Here is a 27,267-nt window from a genome sequence, read left to right on the forward strand (position 1 = left end):
TCCCTTAGACAACTTTCAGGTGCATAGAAGGGGAGAAGAAAAAGTAGTTCCGGAGAATCGATTTTGTTGTCGTAAATGTCTTTGATAAAGAATATACCACAAATTTTCCTTCGAATATTAAGGCACTGAATATTTAAAATTCTACATCTTAGTTCATAAGATGGCATCGATTCAAAAGTGAACATTCGTCGAAGGGCGAATTTGGTGAATCTCCTTTGACCTCTTTCTAACCGGCTGGAATGTGTGACAAAGTCTGAGTTCCAAATGATGCAGGCATATTCCAAAATGGATCTTACAAGGCTAATGTAAAGACTTTTCAGCGTTAGCGGATCAAAGAAGTTTTTGGAATTACGTTTGAGAAAGCCGAGTTTTGAATTAGCAGCACTGATTATGTACTCCCTATGAAAGTCGAATCTAAGCTTCGAGTCTATGTATATTCCTAAATCCTTAACAGTAGTTGTACGATTGAATGAGTCGCTATCGTTAAAGTAATAGCTGTTCATTATGCATGCGTTTCTCCGAGTGAATGTGATAATATTACACTTGGAGAAGTTCAAGAAAATACCGTTACTATTACACCATTTTATCAATTCCAAGATGTCTTGCTGTAGCTCATTGCAGTCGCTAATGTGCTTAACTCTGTAATAAAGTTTTAGATCATCGGCGTCCATCAAGCAACTACAAAATTTAAAACATTGGCAGATGTCATTTATAAATAAATAAAAAAGTAAAGGGCCCAGATGACTACCTTGTGGTACTCCTGATGTAATGATTATAGGCTTGGAGAGATTTCTGACAATCTTTACTATTCATTTCCTGTTTTGGAGATACGACTCAAGCCAACTTAGAGCGTTGGAGTGGATTCCGAGTTTCTCGAGTTTATTAAGTAAGATTATGATTGAGACTGTCGAACGCTTTTACGAAATCAGTGTACAGAGTGTCCACTTGTTCGCCGTCCTCAATCGCATTAACCACAAAATTAACAAATATTGTGAGATTTGTGCTGATGGATCTCCCTGGATAAAAACCATGCTGTTGAGGGACAATATAGTTTTTAAAAACTGCAAATAGCTGGTCATTTACAATTTTGTCCAGCAGCTTTGGGATGATGGATAGCTTAGCAATGGGTCGATAGTTGTCTACCTTGTTTCGAGGGCCAGACTTATAAATTGGCGATACGAATGCCACTTTCCATTCGTCAAGGAAATTACCACATTCAAGGGACTTGTTAAAGATTTTAGTAAGAGGCGAATAAAGTGAAACCGCACAATTCTTTAAGAACAAGGGTGGCAGAAGATCGTATCCAGCTCCCTTAGATACATCAAGGTTCATAAGGGACTCCAGGACTTCTTCCTCTGTAACCGTAAACTGACCAATATTTACAGACTCCACTATAGCAGATGTATCACGTGACGTACTAACTGTCCGGAACCTGTTAAATACCGACCCGAAGAAGTCGGCAAAGAGCTCACATGCTTCCTGAGTTGATTTCGGCATACCTTTATATTTTCGTTTTGAGTTAACAAAAACCCAAAACGTCTTCGGTTTGGCTTTTATGTTAGTCTCAAGCGAATTAATATATTTATCATGAAGGAACTTTCACACTTCCTGCACTCAGCAAATTTTGTTTCGTCGTCAGCAGAGCCAGTTTTCTTAAATTTTTAATGCGCTTTGTTTCGTTGGTTGTTTAACCTCAAAAGTTCTTTTGTGTACCATGGGAGATTGAAAGATCTCTTTTTTCTGTGGGCTGGGACGTATAAGTTAAGGCTTTCTTCTACTACGCTCTTGAACTTCATATACATATTTGATAAGTCTAATTGCTCACAGATTAAATTCCAATCAATGGAGTCGAAAAACGCATTCAGAGCCGTAAAATTTGCCTTATAAAAATTGAAGTAGTACTCGGGTTCAGTGGAGTTATTATCGTATTTATAGAATGAGAACTGGATAGAGATTGCTTTGTGATGAACCGATTCACAGGTGAGTGGCATATCACAATTATAAATATCACAGGATAAATCATCTATATATATAAAAAAAAGTGTACATTTTGATTGTCACTCCATAACTCGAGAACGGATAGAAAGATTGCCATGAAATTTTTAGGAAAGATACAGGAAGGAGAGATGATGGTTAGTTGATTTTGAAATCCCAAATCGGTTTAGCCATTTTTGAATTATGATTTTTTTTAGAAAAAATTCAAAATTTGAAAATTTGGTATATAAATTTGCCTATATTAGTATTTACGATCCTTTTTTCCGGGAAGTTAACCAGAGACGGGCTGGGACTTGGATTAGAACTAGGACCGGTACTGAGACTCGGAGTGGGAATGGGACTGGGACTGGAACAAAATACATACCACCCTCTGGGACAGGCAATAAGGGATGAAGAAGAATGAGAAGAAGGTGAGAGAAGAGAAAAGAGAGAAGTAGAAGGATACTGAGAAAGAAATAGATTGAGACGAATATGGTGATAGATGAAGCGAAAAAGACGGAAGGAGGAGTGAATAAAAGGATCAGGAAAAAGTGAAGAAAGGTGAGGGAGGGCAGAGTTAGACGGAAAAAGCTTATTAAAAAATGCAGATAGGCCAAATTTAGGGCAGAACAACGTCTGCCAGGTCTGCTAGTTGTTTATAAAAATTAGATCTAACACTCTGTTTAAATCATTTCCAATGTCGTGAATTTGAGATAGGTTAAAGGAGTACAATGTATCACAAAGTAAGTCCTCGACATCTTTTGTAGATATAAAGGGGGTTAAAAAGCCGCCATCACGATCTCTCACCCATTGAATAGAACCCAGATTAAAGTCACCCCAAATACAGGGCGTTTGGTGAGGTAATAGAGAATCAATAATAAAGCTGATATTATCAATATGTGACTTGTACATTCCATAATTGTTATTTGGTGGGATGTAACTAGCAATAAAGAAAATGTAATTTATACTATCAAGGAACGTTTCCCCTATATTTACAGAAATACAAATTTGCTCAACGTTGACATCATTAACGTGTAGTTGTACTTCACGACTTGTCAGAGAAGATGCTACAGCCACCAAAATACCGCCCCCTCTTGTTACTCCTGGTTGCAGTATTCTGTCTTTTCTATGGACATTATAAAAACGATAAAAAAGCTCTGATGATAAAAAATCTGCATCTAGCCAAGTTTCCACGAGTATGATGACATCAAAGTCGTGGGTCGCTGCCGATTCAAATAGCTCATTTGTTTTTGTACGCAGACCACCGGCATTGTGATAATATATTGTGAGCTTTGGATTTGTGATAGGCGCATCACTCACTGTCCTCCCTCTGTCGAGAAAAACTTTTGAAAAAACTCAAACGGTTGGATTTTGACATTTGACGGCCACAGCCCCGAGTCCATAATTTTTGCTCTATCTGAGGATGGAACTCTAATTTTGATGTTTACTTTACTTACTTTTTCTATCGCTACATCTTTTTTTATTAATTTATAGCATGATATAGAATTTTCTTTGATGCAAGTATGTTTTGCTACTTAAATTTCAATTACAAAATTAGTACCAGCCATCCAACCAGGCAGCCTGTCAAGTCAACCTAAATAAAACCGTTTAAAAAACACATTCTAGGTGTATCCGGGTCCACGTTTTAACCTATATCTCGAGACCCTAGTCACCCAGGGGTACGAAAATTACCCTCTACTAAAGCACTCATCAACAGCTTTCATTTCATATCCATATTCTATAAATACATTCTAGGGGTACCCGGGTCCACGTTTTAACCTATATCTCGAGGCCCTTGTCACCCAGAGGTATGAAAATTATCCTCTACTAAAGCACTCACCAACAGCTTTCATTTGATGTCCATAATCTATAAACACATTCTAGGGGTACCCGGGTCCACGTTTTGGCATATATCTCGAGCTACCAACCCTATGTGCAAACCACCGTGAGACGTTTACGCATCTCTTCAAACACCGGCTGCCAACTAACACACATTTTAACCTCTCTTTTTATACTCAGTTGAGCAGAGTATATTAACTTTGATTGGATAACGGTTGGTTGTACAGGTATAAAGGAACCGAGATAGATATAGACTTCCATATATCAAAATCATCAGTATCGAAAAAAAATTTGATTTAGCCATGTCCGTTCGTCCGTCCGTCCGTCTGTCCGTTAACACGATAACTTCAGTAAATTGTGAGGTATCTTGATGAAATTTGGTATGTAGATTCCTGGGCACTCATCTCAGATCGCTATTTAAAATGGACGATATCGGACTATAACCACGCCCACTTTTTCGATATCGAAAATTTCGAAAAACCGAAAAAGTGTGATAATTCATTACCAAAGAAGGATAAAGCGATGAAACTTGGTAGGTGAGTTGAACTTATGACGGAGAATAAAAAATTAGTAAAATTTTGGACAATGGGCGTGGCATCGCCCACTTTTAAAAGAAGGTAATTTAAAAGTTTTGCAAGCTGTAATTTGGCAGTCGTTGAAGATATCATGATGAAATTTGGCAGGGAAGTTACTCCTATTAATATATGTATGCTTAAAAAAAATTAGCAAAATCGGAGAACGACCACGCCCACTTTTAAAAAAAAAAATTTTTAAAGTCAAATTTTGACAAAAAATCAATGTCGCCACGTGGTGTGCTGGTAGCGTGCTCCGCCTGGCACACCGTATGCCCTGGGTTCGCACCCCGGGCAAAGCAACATCAAAATTTTAGAAATAAGGTTTTTCAATTAGAAGAAAATTTTTCTAAGCGGGGTCCCCCTCGGCAGTGTTTGGCAAGCGCTCCGGGTGTATTTCTGCCATGAAAAGCTCTCAATGAAAACTCATCTGCCTTGCAGATGCCGTTCGGAGTCGGCATAAAACATGTAGGTCCCGTCCGGCCAATTTGTAGGGAAAATCAAGACGCACGCACGCAGGACGCAAATTGGAAGAGAAGCTCGGCCTTAGATCTCTTCGGAGGTTATGGCGCTTTATATTTATTTTTTTTTATTTATAAGTAAATTATGTCAACATTCAACTCCAGTATTGATATGGTGCAACAAAATACAAAAATAAAAGAAAATTTCAAAATGGGCGTGGCTCCGCCCTTTTTCATTTAATTTGTCTAGGATATTTTTAATGCCATAAGTCGAACAAAAATTTACCAATCCTTGTGAAATTTGGTAGGGGCTTAGATTCTAGGACGATAACTGTTTTCTGTGAAAAAGAGCGAAATCGGTTGAAGCCACGCCCAGTTTTTATACACAGTCGACCGTCTGTCCTTCCTCTCGGCCGTTCACACGATAACTTGAGTAAAAATCGATATATCTTTACTAAACTCAGTTCACGTACTTATCTGAACTCACTTTGTATTGGTATAGAAAATGGCCGAAATCCAACTATGACCACGCCCACTTTTTCGATATCGAAAATTGCAATAATTCTATACCAAATACGAAAAAAAGGGATGAAACATGGTGATTGGATTGGTTTTTTGACGCAAAATATAACTTTAGAAAAAAACTTTGTAAAATGGGTGTGACACCTACCATATTAAGTAGAAGAAAATGAAAAAGTTTTGCAGGGCGAAATCAAAAGCCCTTGGAATCTTGGCAGGAATACTGTTCGTGGTATTACGTATATAAATAAATTGGCGGTACCCGACAGATGATGTTCTGGGTCACCCTGGTCCACATTTTGGTCGATAATTCCAAAACGCCTTCACATATACAACTACCACCACTCCCTTTTAAAACCCTCATTAATACCTTTAATTTGATACCCATATCGTACAAACACATTATAGTCACCACTGGTCCACCTTTATGGTGATGTCTCGAAAGCGCGTCCACCTATAGAACTAAGGCCCACTCCCTTTTAAAATACTCATTACCACCTTTCGTTTGATACCCATATTGTACAAATGCATTCTAGAGTCACCCCTGCTCCATCTTTATGGCGATATCCCGAAAAGGCGTCCACCTATAGAACTAAGGCACCCTCCCTTTTAAAATACTCATTAACACCTTTCATTTGATACCCATATCGTACAAACAAATTGTAGTCACCCCTGGTCCAACTTTATGACGATTACTCGAAAAGGCGTCCACCTATAGAACTAAGAACCACTTCCTTTTAAAATACCCATTAACACCTTTCATTTATTTATTTATTTATTTAAATAAATACATAAATAAAATACTCATTAACACCTTTCATTTGATACCCATATCGTACAAACAAATTCTAGAGTCAGCCCTGGTCCACCTTTATGGCGATATCCCTAAATGGCGTCCACCTATAGAACTATGGCCCACTCCCTCTTAAAATACTCTTTAATACCTTCCATTTGATACACATGTCATACAAACACATTCCAGGGTTACCCTAGGTTCATTTTCCTACATGGTGATTTTTCCTTATTTTGTCTCCATAGCTCTCAGCTGAGTATGTAATTTTCGGTTACATGCGAACTTAGCCTTCCTTACTTGTTATATATAAGAAGATATGTATATATATTATTAAATCAGTTGTTGTTGTTGTTGTAGCAATGCTTCGCCCCACCTAATAGCTGCGACCGATCACAAATTGTCATCAATATCCTCTAACGGTAGTCCGAGGAAACTTGCTGTTTCAACAGGGGTGGACCATAATAAAAGGGCTGTTAGAGGCGTTGGTTCCACATTACAATTAAAGAGATGGTTGGAGTCTTGTGGGGACACATTGCAAGTGGGGCATACATTTTGTATGTCGGGATTGATTCTGGATATGTAAGAGTTTAACCTGTTACAATATCCAGAACGAAGTTGAGCCAGAGTGACTCGCGTTTCCCTGGGGAGTATGCGTTCCTCTTCCGCAAGTTTTGGGTACTGTTCTTTGAGTACTGGATTCACCGGGCAATTCCTGGCATAAGGGTCCGACGCCTGTTTGTGGAGTTCACCAAGGACCTGCTTGTTTTTTTGCTTCATACGGCTGAGTTCTCAGGTGCCGTATTTCCTCAAAATGCTTACGGAGATGACTCCTTAAGTCCTTGGCGGTGTTGGCCCATCAATCAGATGTCTGTTGGGATGTCCAGGTTTCTTCATATTCAACAGGAACTGTTTGGTTAGCATCTCATTTCTCTCCCTGATGGGGAGTATTCTCGCCTCATTATGTAGATGGTGTTCTGGGGACATAAGAAGGCAGCCCGTGGCCATTCTGAGAGCAGTATTTTGGCAGGCCTGTAGCTTCTTCCAGTGGGTAGTTTTTAGGCTTGGCGACCATATGCGTGACGCGTAGCACGTAAACGGCTGGCCAATTGCTTTGTATGTACTAATGAGCGTTTCTTTATCTTTTCTCCAAGTACTGCCAGCAAGGGATTTGAGGATTTTATTACGGCTCTGGATTTTCGGTACAATTGCGGCTGCGTGCTCACCAAAATTTAGATCCTGATCAAACGTCACACCCAAGATTTTGTGGTGTAGGACAGTCGGTAGCGTAGTGCCATCGACGTGGATGTTCAAAATGGTCGACATTTGGGACGTCCATGTTGTAAATAAGGTCGCGGAGGATTTAGTCGGTGATTATGCCACATTTCGCGAGGCGAAATGACTGGAGAGAATTGGGAGCTAGCCGTTTATTCTGTTGCAAAGCTCATCGATCATTGGGCCTGGGCCTGTGGCCATTATTGTGCAGTCATCGGCATAGTAGGAAGCGATAGTAACTCCTTCTGGTGGCGAAGGTAGTTGTCGGGATGGACTGTGATGCCGAGCAACGGAATTGATTATTTGTGCTGTCGGAAGGGATTCAGGGGGTTGTGTAGCGCAATATATAGCTTCTCCAACCCAATTGTCAACCTCACCTTCGAGCGGCGAATCCCGTTTCACTAACAGACGAGGCTCTAGCGACCCCAAGCTCCTCATGGAACTTGGGGGTGGGGAGGGAGAGATGGCCTGAAGGTTCAATGTGGCCATATAAATCGTTCCCGAGATGGTCGGGCCAGCACCTTAATGGTGCTGTGTTACCGGAGCGTATCGGATCTGTATCCGACAAAGGACCATCACATCGATAACACTCCCCAAAGCCTTCGGGGAGTAACCTAATCGCTACAACAACAACAACAGTGCTGGCGGAATGGTCGTGATTTCGAGCAGCTGATTCGTCACTGATAGGTGAGGTTGACAATTGGGTTGGAGAAGCTATATATTGCGCTGGCAACCCCTTGAAAGGGTTGCGCTACACAACCCCTTGAATCTATTTGGTATTTTAGTCGCCTCTTACAACAGGCATACCTACCTGTGTCGGTGAACTGTGGTCAACCGTCAAGTTATTGCCTAGCGCGACAAAACACAATGATAAAATATGCATCGCCTTTGATGATTAATTTCTTTCGGACTTCTTGCAGAACAACAAGTTAACTGCTTTAACTCAGAGTTAACACCTGGCATGAGGGGTTAAATTGATCCTTTTTTGTAAAAATTTGTTTAATTAAATGTGAGCTAGAAAACTAACTTGCCGTTCTACAAGTGCGCCTTAAGAGGTATAGCCGTTCTCTCTTCTCGTCGACCATGACTTCGCGCAATATAAAATTCAAAAATCAAGCTCAGAACCATGGTGGCATCACCAGGTGAAGTAAATAGAAAACGACAGAAGATCTGTGCTATCTGAAGCGGTATAGGTGGCTTAGTCAAGGACAAGCCAAGATGTGGCCGCCCAAAGCGTTAAACAGTCGCCCAAATGGAGCAAAATGACCTAGGGATTAGGAAAAACCGATCCTTTTCAACAAGAAATGTTGTCGAAATAGCCAAAACCACTCATGTGCAAATCAGACGAATCAAGCAAAGAAACGCTATTAGAATCTAAAATAAGAAAAAAGTTTCAAAACGAAATGAAACACTGACGTCAAAAAGCTCGCAAACTCTACGAGACCAATTTGGCAAACAAAATTTTTTGTGGATAATGGACGACGAAACGTACTTGAAAATGGACCTGTAAACGTTGTCAGGTATTCAGTTGTACTGCTTGCAGTCTGGAGGACATCCTGTTTCGGAAAAACCCTTCCGAATAGAAGTTTGTCAGAAAGATTTTGATTTGGCAAGCTTTTTGTGAATGCGGACATAAATCATGGCCGTTCTTTACGATGGGAACCATCAATGCACAAATTTACTTGATATAGTGTCTTCAAAAACGTCATTTGCCATTCCTACGTCGTCATAATGGTCCAATCGTAGAGTGAATAAAACCGTTGTACAAAACTTGATATCGGGCCTCTTCAGAAAAGTGCGGTCATATGTACAGCAACGAATATGACAAAATTTCTTTACCTGTCAAATTTTGGACTAGTCCTTAGGGTTCATTCACGTCTTAATATACATGCATAAATTTCGTGTCATGTTGTTTGTCCGCGATGGACTCCTAAGCTACTTAACCGATTTTAATAAAATTTGCACACCGTGCGCAGTTGTATCCACCTTGAAAGATAGGATGGGTCGATTTGTATGGACGAAAGTTAAGCGATATCGCGCACTCGATTTTTCGATAGGATTTGGGCTCAGGAAAAAAATTCGACTACACATACCCAAAAAAATAATTTTCGAGCCTGCGAAAAAAATGGCGAAAGGGTTAATTTTTCGACCAGAACACTCCCCAAAAGCCAAAAAAAATTTTTTTTTTTTTTTTTTTTTTTTTGAAAAACTGTTATTGCCAACATTTTTGCAACATCTGATAGCTATTTTATATATTTATTTTATAAATGTATATAGTAGATATGTATTTTTGAACCTTTACTTACCACCAACAACGTTTTCGATGATTGCATCAAATGTAGGATCGTTCTCGGTCGCCTTTAATATATCCTTTACCATTTGATCCAGCATTTCATTTGAATTAATAATTTGCTGTTCTTCTGTTAGTGCATTTGTTGTTGAGGCCACATTCACAACTTCTGTGCAAATGTTAGTCTTTTGATTTTTGCACGTCAACTGTGCCTCATTACTTGTAGAATTACTAAGCGCTTGATTGATATTATCCACGAGTTTCATTTGAAATTGTGGATTATCTAATATTGCCTGGGAAAGTTCCTATAAAAATATGGCAAAAAATAAAGACTGAAATAATTTGTAAATTGTTTTTTATTATACCGGTAAAGATGGCCCAAGAAATGTTCCTTTCGCTGTCTTATTACGTGGTGTTGACTCCTTTGTGGGCCTTTCAATAATAGAAATACTTGTATCATCGAATTGTGCATTTATTTCTTCATCTTCAACACCGTTTTCTTCTTCATTTGCACTTTCATCCTCATACTCTTCATCCGTCGGTGTTTGCTCTTCGCCAGTAGATGATGTATTTAAGCAGGTCTTACGCTGACGTTTCGTATAAACTTGCTTTGAACTGAGGTAGCAAAATGGTTCGAGTACACGTCGCCTTTTTGTAGGTTTGCTTCCTGAATGTACTGGGCTTTTACGATCATCAGACGAATATAATATGGATGAGCTAGATGAAAAGAACAAATATTAACATACAATTGCACATAATGGTCTTATATTAAAACCAACTGTCTTCTTTTGTGTTTATTCTGCTTTTTAGTCGAATTTTCTTTATCCGAATGCAGGCTAGTGCTGGCGTTAGAACTTTGATTGGTACCATTTTTCTTAATTGTATCAGTTTCAGTGAGCTCAGTTTGCAAATAGGAATCTAATGCACGTTCCAGTAAAAATTTCACCTTCTCACAGAGTTTGTGTTCAAATAAATGTAAGCGGAGGCTTTTTGGCAATGAAGATAGGATTCGCTCAACTATAAGTGTTTAATTATGTATATAGCAATTACAATTTGAATCTATATTAGCTTATACTATACTTCAGGCTGTACTTACCGGTGCGTGTGATATTTACATATTCACAAATTATATCCTCCAAATCCGGACAAAAACTATGTGGCGTGAAACCTTTTTGATAAGCCGTGAGTTCCTGCTTTAGGTGTGGCGAAGTTTTGCAAAACGAGCGTGATGTCCGGTCCAAATTCTGACGCTTTAAATAGCCTAAACATAAATGGAGGGAAATTATAGCTGGTATATGGAGCCCCAAAACACCTGGTGTATACATTTTAGCAAAAACATACCTAGCACAAGACGCGCAATGTCTGAATGCAAGACAACAGCATCCATTTTTTATCTTTTTACACTTTTCAAGTACTAAACATTCCAAATTAAACACTTCGTTTAGAGCTATATTATTTTAAGAACAATAATTGCATTTGTAATATCCTTGAATCAAAATAAATACGTTTTTTAGGATTGCGAAACTGGATAAAAATAATTTGGCAATTTGTAGAAAAGCGACACAGCGGCATAGATTAGATTGATACGAATCTTTTGTTTACGCTCTCATATTTTCGCTCTCACGAGGGATTTATCTTCTAGTTGTTGCTGGCAACAATCACAGATAAATCCCTCGCGCCAGCTGAAGCGGATGCCAGAACAAAAAATGTGCCAGCCACAACGAAAAACGTGCCAAATATTTTGGTGAACTTTAGTTTGACCTACAACTGTAGAATAGCGTTCAAAAATTATGGGAAAAAGGATAAAAATACTTGTTTTAGTGTAAGTATTATTAGTTCGAAGGCGGAGGGTAAATATTATTTCCCATTCAAAAGTTATCACTAAAAACAGGTTTTGTAAATATGAACTCCCGATGCAACCTGTCCATTTTGATAAGCCCTATCCATTAAATAATGTTAACTATTATAACATAGGTCCGATTTACTGAAATTTCAAAAGAATATATGGTTTTCACTGCGAGTTAATTGCGTTACAATATTTGACTTATTAATTTAATCGAAATGTTAGTTTTACTTAGATTTGTTTATATTTAACTCTAACTAGTCATATTATTGTAAAATAACTTTAAGGAAATAAATATTTTACGACTATCATTTTATTAAATGATTGAAACTATAATCGCCGAAATGTATGTCAAAAATCCCCATTTTCGGATCTATTCATTTTTGTTTGGAGTGGCATCATTGATAAATGTTATAAAAAATGTGCATTTTGACAGCGCTCTCTCGAAACAAAGAGTTGCAAATCCATTCATCTATGCACAGCGGCATAGAAGAATGGATTTGCAACTCTTTGTTTCGAGAGAGCGCTGTCAAAATGCACATTTTTTATAACATTTATCAATGATGCCACTCCAAACAAAAATTAATAGATCTGAAAATGGGGATTTTTGACATACATTTCGGCTATTATAGTTTCAATCATTTAATAAAATGATAGTCGAATATTGATTTTTTGCTGGCTCAAGGTCCAAAAACCCAATTGAAAAAACAATGTTTTTCGGTTTTTTTATGCCAATATATTTCGGCTACACTGCGGTAACCTTCCTCAGGGCCACTGAAGACAACATAAAAACATAGAAAACAAACAATTAATATCACATATTTCACTAATAAAAATTACAAATTAACAAAATGTTTACAAACAAAAGTTTTAACAAAAATTCACAACCACATCACCCGACATCAACATACATTGCTTGGTGTTTCCGTCTGCACCGTCTAATCGGGTGTTTGCTACTGTCCTATTATTATTTAGTAAATGACGATACGCATGAGCACATCCATCACAGTCCGTTTTGTAGTTCATTCGCATTTCTGTGGGCGTGTTAATTATGTGTAGCATTTCCAATGTGTTGGTAAAAATACCAACAACCGAAAAAAGTAATTTAGTATATAAAATACCTTGTAATGGAAACTTGAACGAAGCTTGTGAAAGTATATACGTAGGCACAACAAAAGCAAAACTAAAAACGAGACTGTCCCAGCACAAATCAGATTATAAACAATGTCATCACGCTAATTTTCAGAAAACTGCACTCATGACACACTGTGCGGCTAGTGGGCACTCACCAAACTTCGATGCAGCAGAGATTCTCGCACAAGAACAAAACTACAACAAACGATACACATTGGAAATGCTACACATAATTAACACGCCCACAGAAATGCGAATGAACTACAAAACGGACTGTGATGGATGTGCTCATGCGTATCGTCATTTACTAAATAATAATAGGACAGTAGCAAACACCTGATTAGACGGTGCAGACGGAAACACCAAGCAATGTATGTTGATGTCGGGTGATGTGGTTGTGAATTTTTGTTAAAACTTTTGTTTGTAAACATTTTGTTAATTTGTAATTTTTATTAGTGAAATATGTGATATTAATTGTTTGTTTTCTATGTTTTTATGTTGTCTTCAGTGGCCCTGAGGAAGGTTACCGCAGTGTAGCCGAAATATATTGGCATAAAAAAACCGAAAAACATTGTTTTTTCAATTGGGTTTTTGGACCTTGAGCCAGCAAAAAATCAATATTCGATTAAAACAGGTCGCTAAAATCATCAATGTAAAATGATAGTCGTAAAATATTTATTTTCTTAAAGTTATTTTACAATAATACGACTAGTTAGAGTTAAATATAAACAAATCTATGTAAAATTTACATTTCGATTAAATTAATTAGTCAAATATTGTAACGCATTTAACTCGCAGTGAAAACCATATATTCTTTTGAAATTTCAGTAAATCGGACCTATGATATAATAGTTAACATTATTTAATGGACAGGGCTTATCCTACATGTCGGGCGTTCCAGGTTCTGTGATCAAAATGGACTGGTTGCATCGGGAGTTCATATTTACAAAACCTATTTTTAGTGATAACTTTAGAATGGGAAATAATATTTACCCTCCGCCTTCGAACTAATAATACTTACACTAAAACAAGTATTTTTATCCTTTTTCCCATAATTTTTGAACGCTATTCTACAGTTGTAGGTCAAACTAAAGTTTGCCAAAATTTTTGGCACGTTTTTCGTTTTGGCTGGCACATTTTTTGTTCTGGCACCCGCTTCAGCTGGCGCGAGGGATTTATCTGTGATTGTTGCCAGCAACAACTAGAAGATAAATCCCTCGTGAGAGCGAAAATATGAGAGCGTAAGCAAAAGATTCGTATCAATCTAATCTATGCACAGCGGTTTAACTGTGTGGTATTGCCAGATAATAAATATGTTTTTGAAAGAGCGCTCATTATGCCAGGCATACATAAAAAGCTTAGCGCTGCTTGATCTGACAGATAAGTTCAACTTGTGAAGCGTTGTGAATCAAACTAAGGCAAGGTGTACACGAGGCTACGCGTCATAACGCTACAGGCGAAAATTGTACACTTTGATGCCGAACACATGTATTTGAATGGAGAGCTGCATGCGAGGCGTCAGCTGCATGAAAGCGACAAAGCATGAAATTTTCGTGTAGCTAAGGGTACAGCAATGTTGGTCGCTGAGCGTGCGTACGCTTGAAAAAAATGAAGAACAAATGTTTATATACATTTTTTTATATGCAAATATGTGTAATTTTTCTTTTTATTCATTTTAAAAAATGTTACTTTAGTTAATAAAAGTGCGTGGAAGGTATATTACCAAAGCGAAAAAGAATATTAAACACCACAACAGCTTGGTTAGACATTGTTGAAGCGTTTAAAAGGCTAAAAATTGTTGGAAACTAGAGATCACCCTTTTCTCTAGTCCGCGGTGGTTTAAAATTGCCTTTCATAATTTACAAAGGCACGGAGATGCAAACAACGTTTAATACCTATTTTCCTTTGGTTTCGGGACTGATATAGCTGAAGAAATTTAATTTTTTATTTTTTTTCAATAATTGTTTGCTTTTTGTAGCGACGCTCGAAAGTAGCTTCGTGTGCAGATCTTGAGGCGTAGAGAAATTGTAGCAATATGAAATATCTTGTACGCGTCTATGACGCGTAGCCTCGTGTGCACCTTGCCTAAGTGTGATATCTTATAGGTCCGACGCATAAGCAGTTTTTCATATAGATGAGTTTAACACAAGCTTATGCATTAAGCTGGAGACATTGGTGCTTTATCGGTAACCGTATCGGTAACCTTTTAACAGCTGATTCGACCAACCTTATGAGAATCAATGCAATCGATTATTGGTGCCGCTAAAGTCGTAACCGTATCGTAGCCAACCAATTGGGTTTTGGTTTACCGTCGTAACGATAAACAGCTGATTACGTTAGGGATACGGATACAGCGATACGACATACGGCACCAATGACTCCACCCTTAAGGGAGAATTAATGGTGATTATAATCATAAAGCCATAACCAGATAAATCAGCTGATCGAACCTACCTTATGAAAGGAATGTAATCGATTAATGGTGCCATACCATAACCCTGCACAATTTGTTTGATTACGTGTTCCATTTTCTTCATGTTGGAGTACTCTAACAATACTCCTTTGCAATGCGTTTGCGGACCACCATAAGCCGATCATTGCTCGTTTTTTAACGACAGTGATCACGACACGATGACGATCGAACAGAGTTGCCAAAAGTAAAATATTGCATGCAAATAACTAATAATAAAATTTTACTTTGGCAACTCTGATAAAATGCCACAGCGCACTAGTTTAATGTATACATATTATATTCGTTTCTTTATTCACGTATTCGTATGCGTATTATATTAGTTTCTTTATTCACGCAAATGCTAAATAACATAAGAATATTCGTAGTATAAAATATAAAAGTTGTATTGCCCCTCTTCATTTACTTTCATTTTAAATTAAATTCACTTCAATAATTCTTTCCGACACAATTCCTCTTTTGTACTTTGGCATATGATCCTCTGTGGGTGCTCCATGGAGTACTACAGTGAAAATACTTTGGAAAGTACTCTCACGTATGTACTCTATGGAATACTCACAAACAAAGCGAGAGTGGAATCACCTACTCCTCTCCTAGGACATCGCAATGTTAATTGGAGCACATTTTTTGTATGAATACAGATTAGATTTGGAGCAGTCCTATACTCCCAAAGGAGTATTCCTTACATTATTTATAGATTATTCGCGTTTTTTGAAGGGAACGCTAACGCCATAGCCAATCAATTGGTTTTTGGTTTCTCGCCATATCCATAACCTAAAAATATTTGAGTTGGTGAATTTAATAACTTTTTTTAGATTTTCTTCATTGTTTTGGATACGTTATGACTAAGATACTTATTTCTTGTGGAATATGTTTGTAATTTTTTGCGCTTTCATCATTTTTATGAAATTTTCACGATTTTTAGGTTAAGGCACCATTAATCGATCACATTGAGATGGTTATGGATATGGGTATGGTTACGACTATGGCGTTGGGGTTAAGGAAGTTTAATTTGGCTTTAATGAGTAGATTGCACGTATTTTTATGGACAACGGTAGAATGAGCGACACTGGCGCCATCTGATATAAAAAGTAGCCACCTCCCAAATTTTTTTCCAAGCAAAGCACAAGAAGAAGAATTTGACAGTTGATTTGGCTAAGGTGTTGGCATACCTTGCCAGTGAAATTATTTTTCCCACTGGTTGGTAAATTTTCTAACATTTTTCACAATTAAAAGCTGCAATATAACAATCGATTACGACACAAAATATGTTAGCAAGTATTTTTGTTGTATATTGATAATGTTTGTAACAGTACTTCGCGAAATTTTGTATATGAATGGGCAAGGCGTAATAAACTTCGATTGCCAAGTCTGAAGTTCCTTCATATTTACAAACGCAACATCTTGGTTGATTGTGGCGATGTTACTGGAATGCATAAGCTTGTGTTAAACGCATCTATATGAAAAATGTCATTGTACCGCGGCCTTAAGCATGTGTTAAACTTATCCCCTTCAAAAAACGCAAGTACTCTATAAATAATGTAAGGAATACTCCTTTGGGAGTATAGAACTGCTCCAAATCTAATCTGTATTCATACAAAAAATGTGCTCCAATTAACATTGCGATATCCTAGCAGAGAAGTAGGTGATCCCACTCTCGCTTTGTTTGTGAGTATTCCATAGAGTACATACGTGAGAGTACTTTCCAAAGTACTTTCACTGTAGTAATCCATGGAGCACCCACAGAGGATCATATGCCAAAGTACTAAAGAGGAATTGTGTCGGAAAGAATTATTGAAGTGAATTTAATTTAAAATGAAAGTAAATGAAGAGGGGCAATACAACTTTTATATTTTATACAACGAATATTCTTATGTTATTTAGCATTTGCGTGAATAAAGAAACTAATATTTCTCTATACATACTTTAATATGTATACATAAAACCAGTACGCTGTTGCATTTTATCAGAATTGCCAAAGTAAAATTTTATTATTAGTTATTTGCATGCAATATTTTACTTTTGGCAACTCTGTTCGATCGTCATCGTGTCGTGATCACTGTCGTTAAAAAACGAGCAATGATCGGCTGATGGTGGTCCGCAAACGCATTGCAAAGGAGTATTGTTATAGTCATTGTTTACTATACTATATAGTTTGGCAGCTTAAGTAGAGGTTATGTTGCGAATAGAGTGGAAGGCAGTGGACTAGGCAGTCGAATGTCATATAATGAATGAATGGTGTTCGGAGATTTTTCAAAGTTAAAAAAAAAAAAAATGATAAAAGCTTTAATATAAATAAAACTATTGTTTTAATAACAACAAAAACGCCATATGTATTCTGTATACATAAATTTTTAAGGATTATCTCACTATAAAATTTGAATTAAATAATCTAAAGTTTTTTTTGAAATTGGGTCGAGAACTGTGCGTGTGAATGTGCGAATTTTCACCAATCAGCTGTTAATTGCGCTACTTGGTAAAATTTACAATGGTTATAGTACTGCAACATGAAGAAAATGGAACACGTAATCCAACAATTTTTGCAGGGGATCTATATGAAAAACTGCTTATAGCCGGAGTCATTGGTGCCGTATGTCGTATCGCTGTATTCGTATCGCTAACGTAATCAGCTGTTTATCGTTACGACGGTAAAGCTGGAGTCATTGGTGCCGTATGTCGTATCGCTGTATCCGTATCCCTAACGTAATCAGCTGTTTATCGTTACGACGGTAAACCAAAACCCAATTGGTTGGCTACAATACGGTTACGACCTTAGCGGCACCAATAATCGATTGCATTGATTCTCATAAGTTTGGTCGAATCAGCTGTTAAAAGGTTACCGATACGGTTACCGATAAAGCACCAATGTCTCCAGCTTAAACCAAAACCCAATTGGTTGGCTACGATACGGTTACGACCTTAGCGGCACCAATAATCGATTGCATTGATTCTCATAAGGTTGGTCGAATCAACTGTTATAAGGTTACCGATACGGTTACCGATAAAGCACCAATGTCTCCAGCTTATGGGTCGGAGCTGTAAACGTATACGCGTGTAAAAAAACACGGCTAATATGGCAGCACTTGCGGCTTCAACTTGTGTCAAATTCTTTTGCTTTGCTTTTTGACAGACCCAAGGAGACCCCAGTTGTTTTCGTTGTCCTTTTGCAAAGGACGAATTAAATCGATTGGAGGTGGAAGAGTACAAGTTATTTAAACAATTTGATTGTAAAAAAGAAACATAATTAACAATAAAATCAAGTTTAGTTAATGATGAAAAGTGATTTGTGTAACATTGTAAAAGTGAAAAGAAAACCTTGCAAGGAAGAGTAGAGAGCGTCCTTGGTAAAGAGAAAAAAAAAACAATTTGGATGGAATTAGCTGCCACATAAGTGTTGTTGGTGTGATTTCATAAACGCTTTGATGCACGCCCATTACAACAAAAATAAAAGCAACAAAATAAAAATGCAATCGCAGAAGAACGGCAATAATAAATAATCAAACAAAAGCAACAACAATTTAAAGAGCACAAAGTGTGTGCAGTGTAAAATATAAGTATTATTAATTTAAATGAATGATCATAAGCAAAATAGTGAGGTAATACTTGTTTACAATATACAAATGATTTGTGGAAAGCGTACCTAAAACAATTCCAAGCCTTCATACGACCGCGTGTATATTTGGGTGTCCCATTGAACGTGTGTGTATGGATATGTTTATGTGCAATAAATGTGTGCTTATATGGCTGCCATTGCTGGTACATTCTAAAGGCAAATAAAAGTAGTTTCATATTTCAACTTTCAGCAAAGGAATTTAAAGTGTTTTTCTATACATACATACATATATGAAGTAAATGTTCCGTATTCCCCCGCGCTAGTAAATTAACACAAGAAAAGTGTATGTGAACGAATTTCGGCTTAATCTGAAGTCACACAAAAAAAACGAAAAATTGAAGTACGCTTATCAGAAACTCGCGTCTCCGTTGGCAGCAAAAATAGTGTAGCTGATATTCCCTTCCCTTTGCAATCGGATAAAAACATGGCCATGGCAAACAATAGTAATAGTAGCAGCAGTGCTGTTGGTGGTAGTGGAAGTGGTGCTGCAGTCGGTGGTGTAGGTGTTGCTGCTGGTGGCAACAATGATTTGTGGCGCGAATGTGTTGCCTGGTTGATGCGTTGCAAAATTTTACCAGCCGATCACAAGGCTAATTGGCCAGACTCAGAAATACGCGTCCTTGCTTTGACACTGCGCGATGGTGTCTTACTTTGCAATTTGGTTATTTATTTGGATGCCAATAGCATGGACACTAGTGACTTCAATCGCAAACCTCAAATGGCTCAGGTAAGTTTTGAATACAATAAAACTTAAAGATTTTCAGCGCTTCAAATAATCCAAGTAGTTTATACACAAGGGTTTTTTTTTTTTTTGGTTTTAATTGACACCGCAAACGCAAGCGTCGGTTGGCAAGGTGCTTTGCAGAGCCCTTATACTGCCAGGTTATCTTTCAATTTTGTTATTTGTATAAAGTTAATTTTTTTGGTTTTTTCCTTTGGCACCACGCCAGTCACAAAATTATTAATATATATTTGAAAATTCCCAGGTTTTCTTTCAATTAATTCACTTCGTGTAATCCAAATTAGATGTTTCTTATCTCCAATCCTTAAATATGTGTGTGTGTGATCATCCCTCAGTTTGCGATTCCGCCAAATGACAGCAAGCTAATGTCATTTCATAACATTGAACACCGCAAATACCATACTGGCAAAGTATACAGTGCATCCAACTGTCACCTAGCCATTCCTCAAGATGAGGTTTAACAAACTATCAAGATTTCAAACATTTTTTTTTTTTGAAACAACAATAAGATGTATATGCATTTATACAAAAGTTATTATCATATTATATTATTATGTTCAAACTTGTTAATAGTTTTAAGAAAGTCTATTAACTCTTTATATTAACCTATATTCCTTGATCTCAATAACTCAGTGAGACTGTTAAATTTATTAAAAATATTATAGTTAATTCGATTTGATTGAAACAAACAACAATCAAAAATTATATGATCTGCCGTTTCTGGAAAATTGCAGGAAAGACAGTGACTGGACACCCTGGTGTTGAACTTACTAAGGTAATAATTACAATAAGTATGACCCATCATTAATCTATTAATAAGCTTAATCTCAATACTACTAAAATTAATCTTTTTGTCTCTATACCACGGAATTTTGATAACATCATTAAAAACCTCCGCAAAACGATTACCTACAGAAAGACTTAAATTTCTGAAATCACTATTCCAATCATTCCAAATTTCATCATTAATCCTCAAAAGCGCTTCATATGGAGTAAGCCCAATAACCAAATTCTGACCCGCTAACACAGCAGTTTTAGCAGCAATATCAGCTTTCTCATTAAATTCAATGCCCATATGACCTGGTACCCAAATAAAATGAACTGTAACTAAATTTTTACGCAACTGATACAGTAGGTTATGAATTTCAGCTACAATAAAATTGTCAGTACACACCTTATCTAACACCTCCAACGCTGATAAGCTATCAGAAAAAACACATTGTTCTGTAAATCATATACACCACACCCAACACAGTCACTAGAACAAGAAGCATCCGTAGAAAAGATATAAAAACCATTTCCAATCAACGTATTTTTCATTTCATTATACATCATCTTTACCTGGACATTCCAATAATTTTTTTTTCACCCAACAAGACTATGCTTTTTAAAAACAAGATTAGGATGTTTATTGAAACCTACAGTGGTAATAATTCTATCAAAAATATTTTTGAACTTATAATAAGTTATGCTGTAACTGGTATTAACTTGTGGTCCATTAGCAACCAATTCCCTTAGATCCGAATTTTTCATCCACTGCTGAACCAACTCTTTACCAGTTAACCATTTAGATCTAAATAAGGGTGGCAGCTCACTTGCAATCACAAATCTACTATGAACTGACGCACTTGGTGGCACACCTATACACCTTCTCAAGGTATCACTAACAACTCTAGACAACCTTAGATTGTAACCACTTGGAGCATTTGCCCATGTAGTACATCCATACTCTTGTTTTGATCTAACAAAGGCCCTATAAATATTTATAGCAACTTTATGAGAAAGACCAGCTTTTATAGAAGTTAAACGTTTAACAAGGTTATTTGCCTGTACTATCTCTCTCTTAACCTTAATAACTTGATCATTTAAAGAACCAATCGAATTTAAAACTCTGCCAAGAAATTTAATTTGACCTACTTGTTCAATTTGACTCTCTCCAACCCTTAATGCAAGGGAATTTCTGTTACCTTTAGCCATATACATAAACTTTGTCTTAGTAACATTAATATCTAAACACGACTGATTACAAGATTGTTGAAAATCTAAAACCTTTGCCTGTAAATTTTCAAAAGCCCTATCTTGAGACCTACCAACCGAGACAATAAGAAAATCATCTGCAAATTGAAAAATATGAGTACTATCATCACTTAGAAGATGTAATTTTGCAGTATATAAATTAAAAAGAATAGGCGATAAAATACTACCCTGTGGCAAACCATTTTCAATGTCGTATTTGATTTTTTCCTAATATTAATGTTCTTCCGTGAAGAAAATTATATATCCAGCTAAAAACTTTACGATCAACACCACAGTTATTAAGTATTTCGATCAACTTCACTATATCTACACAGTTATATGCATTCGATAAATCTAAGCTGCATACAAAAACCTTCTTTTTGTTATTTTTTTCAATACCAATAACCTGAAGGCATTCATTAAGACATACCGTTGTGGATTTATGCTTTCTATAGGCAAAACTTCTATTAGGAACAATGCCATTTTTCTCAACAAAATCAGTTAACAACTCCTTAATAACCAAATTTATACTCTTTATCACAACCGAAATTAGGGAAATTGGTCTAAAGTTACCAATCTCATTTAAATTCGCCCCAGCTTTAGGAATGGGCACGACTGAAATTCTCCATGAGTCTTTAATAATATTAAGATCAAAATGACCTTGCAAAAGCTTTGCCATGTTAGAAAATGTCTCAGGATTAAGTGCATTCAACATCTTATATGTTATCTTATCTTCACCACCAGCAGTCGACTTTTTTTTAGCAATTATCTCACTCAAACCCATGAAACTAGCATCAAAATCCACATTCATAGTACATGGTAACAATGGTAATCTATCCAACATAACATGAAGAGACGGACTTTCTTTATTAACTACTTGATTACCTAAAAATTCCAAATATGGAGCATTATTTTCAGACAGCCACAACGAAACTGAACTCGCCCCAACATTCTTAACATTGTTAATAAGAAACCATGCCTTTTTTGTATTTGGTTCAGAATTCAACGACTCTACAGCCTCAAAAAAACTTTTCTTTTTTGCCTCTTCAACACATTGCTTCCAGTCCTCAAGTAATCGACAAGCCTCATCAAGATCCTCCCTTCTTGATACCCTTCTTGCCTTACACCTAGCTGCATTTAGAATCCTATATTTCCTTTCCAATTCATTATCCCACCAAACTTTAGGTATATGCTTAAAATGATCCAAATCAATAGACGCCTTTTCTCTAGCCTTATCAAATTTATTTGTTAAATCATCTAAATTTTCTATATTTTTAATCTCATAAACTTCTTTCACAAGTAGATTTTTAGACACAAAAAGAGATGGAAATTTGGAAATATGCCCAATATCAATTATAATCGGACAGTGATGACTATTTCCAACATACATACGTTTACAACTCCATTCTACATCAGACAAAATGTTTGTAAAAGAAAGATCCAGAACACTAGAATACCCTTCATCCATCAAGATTGAGCTAACATAATATGTTTTGGTCCCGTCATTTAGACATCTAAAACATGAGTTTTCCAATATTTTAACGAGCAATTTACCTTTGGAAGAATCCAAATTTTCACCCCATCCAGTTAGCCTAGCATTAAAATCCCCCAACAATAAGACATTTGATTGGGAGTTTAAAAAGGCAATCAATTTTGACATTCCAGAATCAAAAACTGCGCTAGGGATATTAGGCTGAAGATAAACACAACAAATCATCAAGTTATGAGTAAGATTTGTTGTTTTTGCAATAATGATATCACAATCAGTATTAGTTATATTTAACTCTACAAAACTTAAAATTTGTCTTAAAAGCAGTCGCAACACCACCATGTATGTATGTATGTATTTATTTGAAAATTTGTTCCTAGCACAACAATTTTGACAAATTATTAAACAGTGCTAGTCATGAATAGCATGAGCTATAAAAATTGAACATTTATAATAATAAATTAGATTAATCAAATTAAATTAAATATAGCGGACAATAGTGAAATATTTATGTATGTAAATGTAAATCTTAAAACTAAAGAAAAGTAGTTAATAAATATTAAAAGACAGCAGTAGTGATGATAACCTTTGGCTGGTTATAGATTGAATAGTATTTAACAAACAAAGAAAGAAGACACAGAGAAAGGAAAAGGACTTAGAAATGAACATTTTAACAACAACAATATGAGATCCAGTTTAAGAGTCGTTAAAAAATGATGTTAGCTCTTTTCTGAAGTGCAGAGCATTACTTAAGAGTCGAAGACTAGTAGGTAGCGAGTTCCAAAGACGTATTGCAGTAACAAAGAATTGGCGCTCAGAGGTTAGCGAGCGGTATCTGATGTGCTTAAGAAGAAGCACCGATCCCATCCCATAACCATCCGGTCTAGTTTTTTTAATTAGTTTAAAATTAGTTAATTTATGTTCAACTACATTTTCATCATGGGAGAAAATCTCCTGCAAAACTACAATATCCACATTATTTTGATTTAAAAACATATCAATATTTGATTTATTCGTTTTTAAACTTTGACAATTATATTGAAGGACTCTTACCATTATGATTATTTCTAAACCTTTCCATTCTATTCTTCAGTGACTCAACTCCCTCATTGTATTTTAAATTAGCAATAACCGAAATAAGAGGATCATCTCTATTTAATTGGAATCTTTCACATAAAGCATTTATCTTATCTATATCTGAAACCTTAGTCCAACCAGCCCTTTCATAACAAGGAACAAACGAACTTTTTGGAAAACTTTTCTTGACCTCAATCGCTTTCTCAACTTGCACAGGCATTTTAGCCACTTTACTATACTTTTTCTTCACCAATCTGTTATTAATTTCATTATCATTATTCAGAACCTTTGGTTCAGCACTCGGTAACTCTGGAAAATTAGCATCAAAGTCCTCTAACAACTGAAACCTATTTGAATTGTTTAATTGAGCATATGTATTAAAAGTCTCTTTCTTACTAATTTTTTTAATAGTCATGACCTCAATTACCTCCTTCTCTTTTTGCCACCTAGGACATAAATTCCTGTTGATAGATACATGATTCCCATCACCACAGAGAATACACTTGGGATTTGTACATTTCTCAGCACACTTACCCTCAATTCCACATAATATGCAACGAGTTTTAGCCCTACAACATAACTTAGTATGGCCAAGTCTACCACAGTTAAAACATTGCTTTGCTGGGCGAAAGTAATGTAGAACTTTGAAATTAGTATAGAAAATTGTAATTTCAGAAGGAAGTTTACACCCTTCAAAGAAAATCTTAATTGTTTCTGTTGGCAAAAATTTAGTTTTATCATCCCTATCTCTTCTTTTAATCCTTGAAACACCAATTACATTAATATCTGAACCAATATTTTTGAAAATTTCCTCATCAGTTAACTCCTCCGGAATATTTCTTACAACACCACACGTCTGCAAAAAGGATTTAGGGATAAATGCCTTTATATTATTCTCCCACAAACCCTTGTTATCTAAACAAGCATTGGCCATTTCTACATTTTCAAAAACAATTTTGTAAAGCGTTCAATATCAAAAGTCTTAATTTTATTCCAAAAATAAAGTCCATTTTTAACATTAATATTTTTAAAAAGACTTGACTTAGCAGTATCAATCAAAACAGCAGGCAAACCATTATAATTTAAGGGAAAGTAACTTACCTCACGTTTACGATCATTTGTCTCAAGCAATTCACCCCTATCAAAATTACTATTTAAAAGGTTATGAGTAGCCACGCTATTTCCACCATTTGAATTCAAGGCAACATTCAAACAATTTTCACCACTATCACCATCATTATTCAATACTCCATTTTCCATTTTTTCTTTTGAGGTTATGTTTATTAATTCATTTTCAATATGCTTTTTAGCTTCCTTAACCAAAAAACTTTCACGATTAATATTTACGCTACCATTTTCCATAGCCTTCATTTTATCATCAGAAAATGGATTTGAGGTTATGTGTGTTGAAACACCCTGACCACCAGAAAAACAATTAGTGTTGTTTTCATCATTTTTATTCAATAGAAACATACCCTTCCGTACCAGCATGCCTTGAAGAGCAGGCATATTACTACTTTTTGCAGCCCTTTTAACATTTCTTCTAACTTCAGCCTTAATTTTTTTCCTTTTCATCTTTCTACTACCAACCTCATTCCTAGAAGGACTAGATATCAACTCCTCCATTAAATTGAAATCGTCAAATCGAGACCCAGCAGTAGCCCTAACATCCATAAGTTCATTTCCCTCACCCAAAATCCTAACCTCACCACCACCAGGATCTCCACCCTCCACATCTCCTACACCAACATCATCCGACGCCGAAGCGTCCTCCATTTTGAATTACAAAATTAAAACAAATAATTAGATATTAATAACAAGGAACAGTAAAAATTGACAATTAAATGCATACACATTTATAATCCACTTCTGGACACACAAAAGACAACAAAAATCAAAAAAGTCAAAAAAGTCTGAAACTTATCTTAATTTAAAAAAAATTTTCCTTTATAAGATGGCGTCGGCAAAAGTTTTCTTCACACTATATCCGTATTTAAAAAATCAGTCCGCTGTCTGCAAATGTCACACGAAGAATATACACAAGGGTTTCAACCCACGTTTCTGTAAGGACCTATTTTTCAATGCTTGATTAAAATACACTTGAACTTAACCATCTTTTAACCCTGCAATTTGTTATGCTTAGGGTTAATTCTTTAGTGAGAATTTAAGCTGCTGGTAAAGTTGAGCTCATTGTTATCTTGGCACTTTGGCAATTTACAACAAAATTTTACTACTCATCGTAGTTAAAGCTCCTTTGCCGTGTCAAATTACATAAACGCGGAAGCCCAAATCAAGCAGCAACATTGTCGAAGCTTTTTTAAGGGTACATATATTGATTAGAAGGCATTTGTGATGCTTCAAAAAGTTTAGAAGCTCGATTCGATAATTTACAGCTTGGGATTGCTCGAAAGCCGTGCATATAGATTGATACATACGCTGCCAAGGTTGTATGCACTATTTATTGGCTCTAAGGTTTTATGATATTGATGTTATAATTTTTAGGTTCATCAAAAACCGAAATTGTACCTGCACAAGGTTAACTGGGCCCACTGGTATACATTTATGATTTTATCAAAAGGGTTCTCGCACCCATTTCTCTTAGCCCCTATTAATATAGGAGTGCTAGATATTTATTTATTTATTTATTTATCAGTCTACAAATTAAATAATTATACAGACCAAATATGCCGACACTTAATTCTCAGATGTAATACACGATATAAACAACATAAGCAGTCATCAATTTTAAAGTAATATTTAAACAGTATTGAATTAAACGCTTGACAATTTCAATTAAAAACTTAGAAGTAAGCAAAAGTTAAAATGTTGTAAATGTGTTAAAATGTACTCATGAAGGAGCTAGTAAATATGTAATAATTTATGAAATTGACAATAAAGCAAATTAATAGTAGATAAAATATATACAGAATAGAATTTATACAGAGTAAATTTGATTGCATACATATAAAAATAATGATCACAACGCAATTTTGCAAACAAGTTTCAAGTAACTGGTACTTCAAATTTGAAACAGAGGGTTGAACAGTAACTATATAACGGTTTAGCGTTCTTTGCTTCATTTCGAATTACAAATTTAATGTAGTTAAAAGGTATTTTTTAATACCAAGAAACGAGTCGCAGACGCCTAAATTTTTACAGTGTT

General features: G+C 36.1%; 2 protein-coding genes across 7 annotated transcripts in view; one reads left to right on the forward strand and one right to left on the reverse strand.

Annotated features, from left to right (window-relative positions):
- Positions 1-11,280, reverse strand: part of mxc (multi sex combs) — a 39,241-nt gene extending 27,961 nt beyond the window's left edge. The window contains exons 1-5 of the mRNA XM_067783176.1: positions 11,062-11,280; positions 10,817-10,981; positions 10,500-10,737; positions 10,086-10,437; positions 9,737-10,025 (exon numbers count right to left, since the gene is read on the reverse strand). Of these exons, the coding sequence (XP_067639277.1) occupies positions 9,737-10,025; positions 10,086-10,437; positions 10,500-10,737; positions 10,817-10,981; positions 11,062-11,107 (1,090 nt within the window). The 5' untranslated portion in view covers positions 11,108-11,280. The remainder of the gene's footprint in view (positions 1-9,736; positions 10,026-10,085; positions 10,438-10,499; positions 10,738-10,816; positions 10,982-11,061) is intronic.
- A 6,925-nt stretch (positions 11,281-18,205) lies between these two features.
- Vav (Vav guanine nucleotide exchange factor) overlaps positions 18,206-27,267 on the forward strand; it is a 257,307-nt gene continuing 248,245 nt past the window's right edge. For all 6 annotated transcript variants that reach the window (XR_010952942.1, XR_010952944.1, XR_010952943.1 and 3 more), the window contains exon 1: positions 18,206-19,507. Coding sequence is in view for 1 of the 6 variants with exons in the window: in XM_067783192.1 (XP_067639293.1) it covers positions 19,205-19,507 (303 nt within the window). In the remaining 5 variants the exon portion in view is untranslated. The remainder of the gene's footprint in view (positions 19,508-27,267) is intronic.

Source organism: Eurosta solidaginis, chromosome 4, assembly GCF_040869045.1.
Source record: "Eurosta solidaginis isolate ZX-2024a chromosome 4, ASM4086904v1, whole genome shotgun sequence".
Taxonomy (NCBI): Eukaryota; Metazoa; Arthropoda; class Insecta; order Diptera; family Tephritidae; genus Eurosta; species Eurosta solidaginis.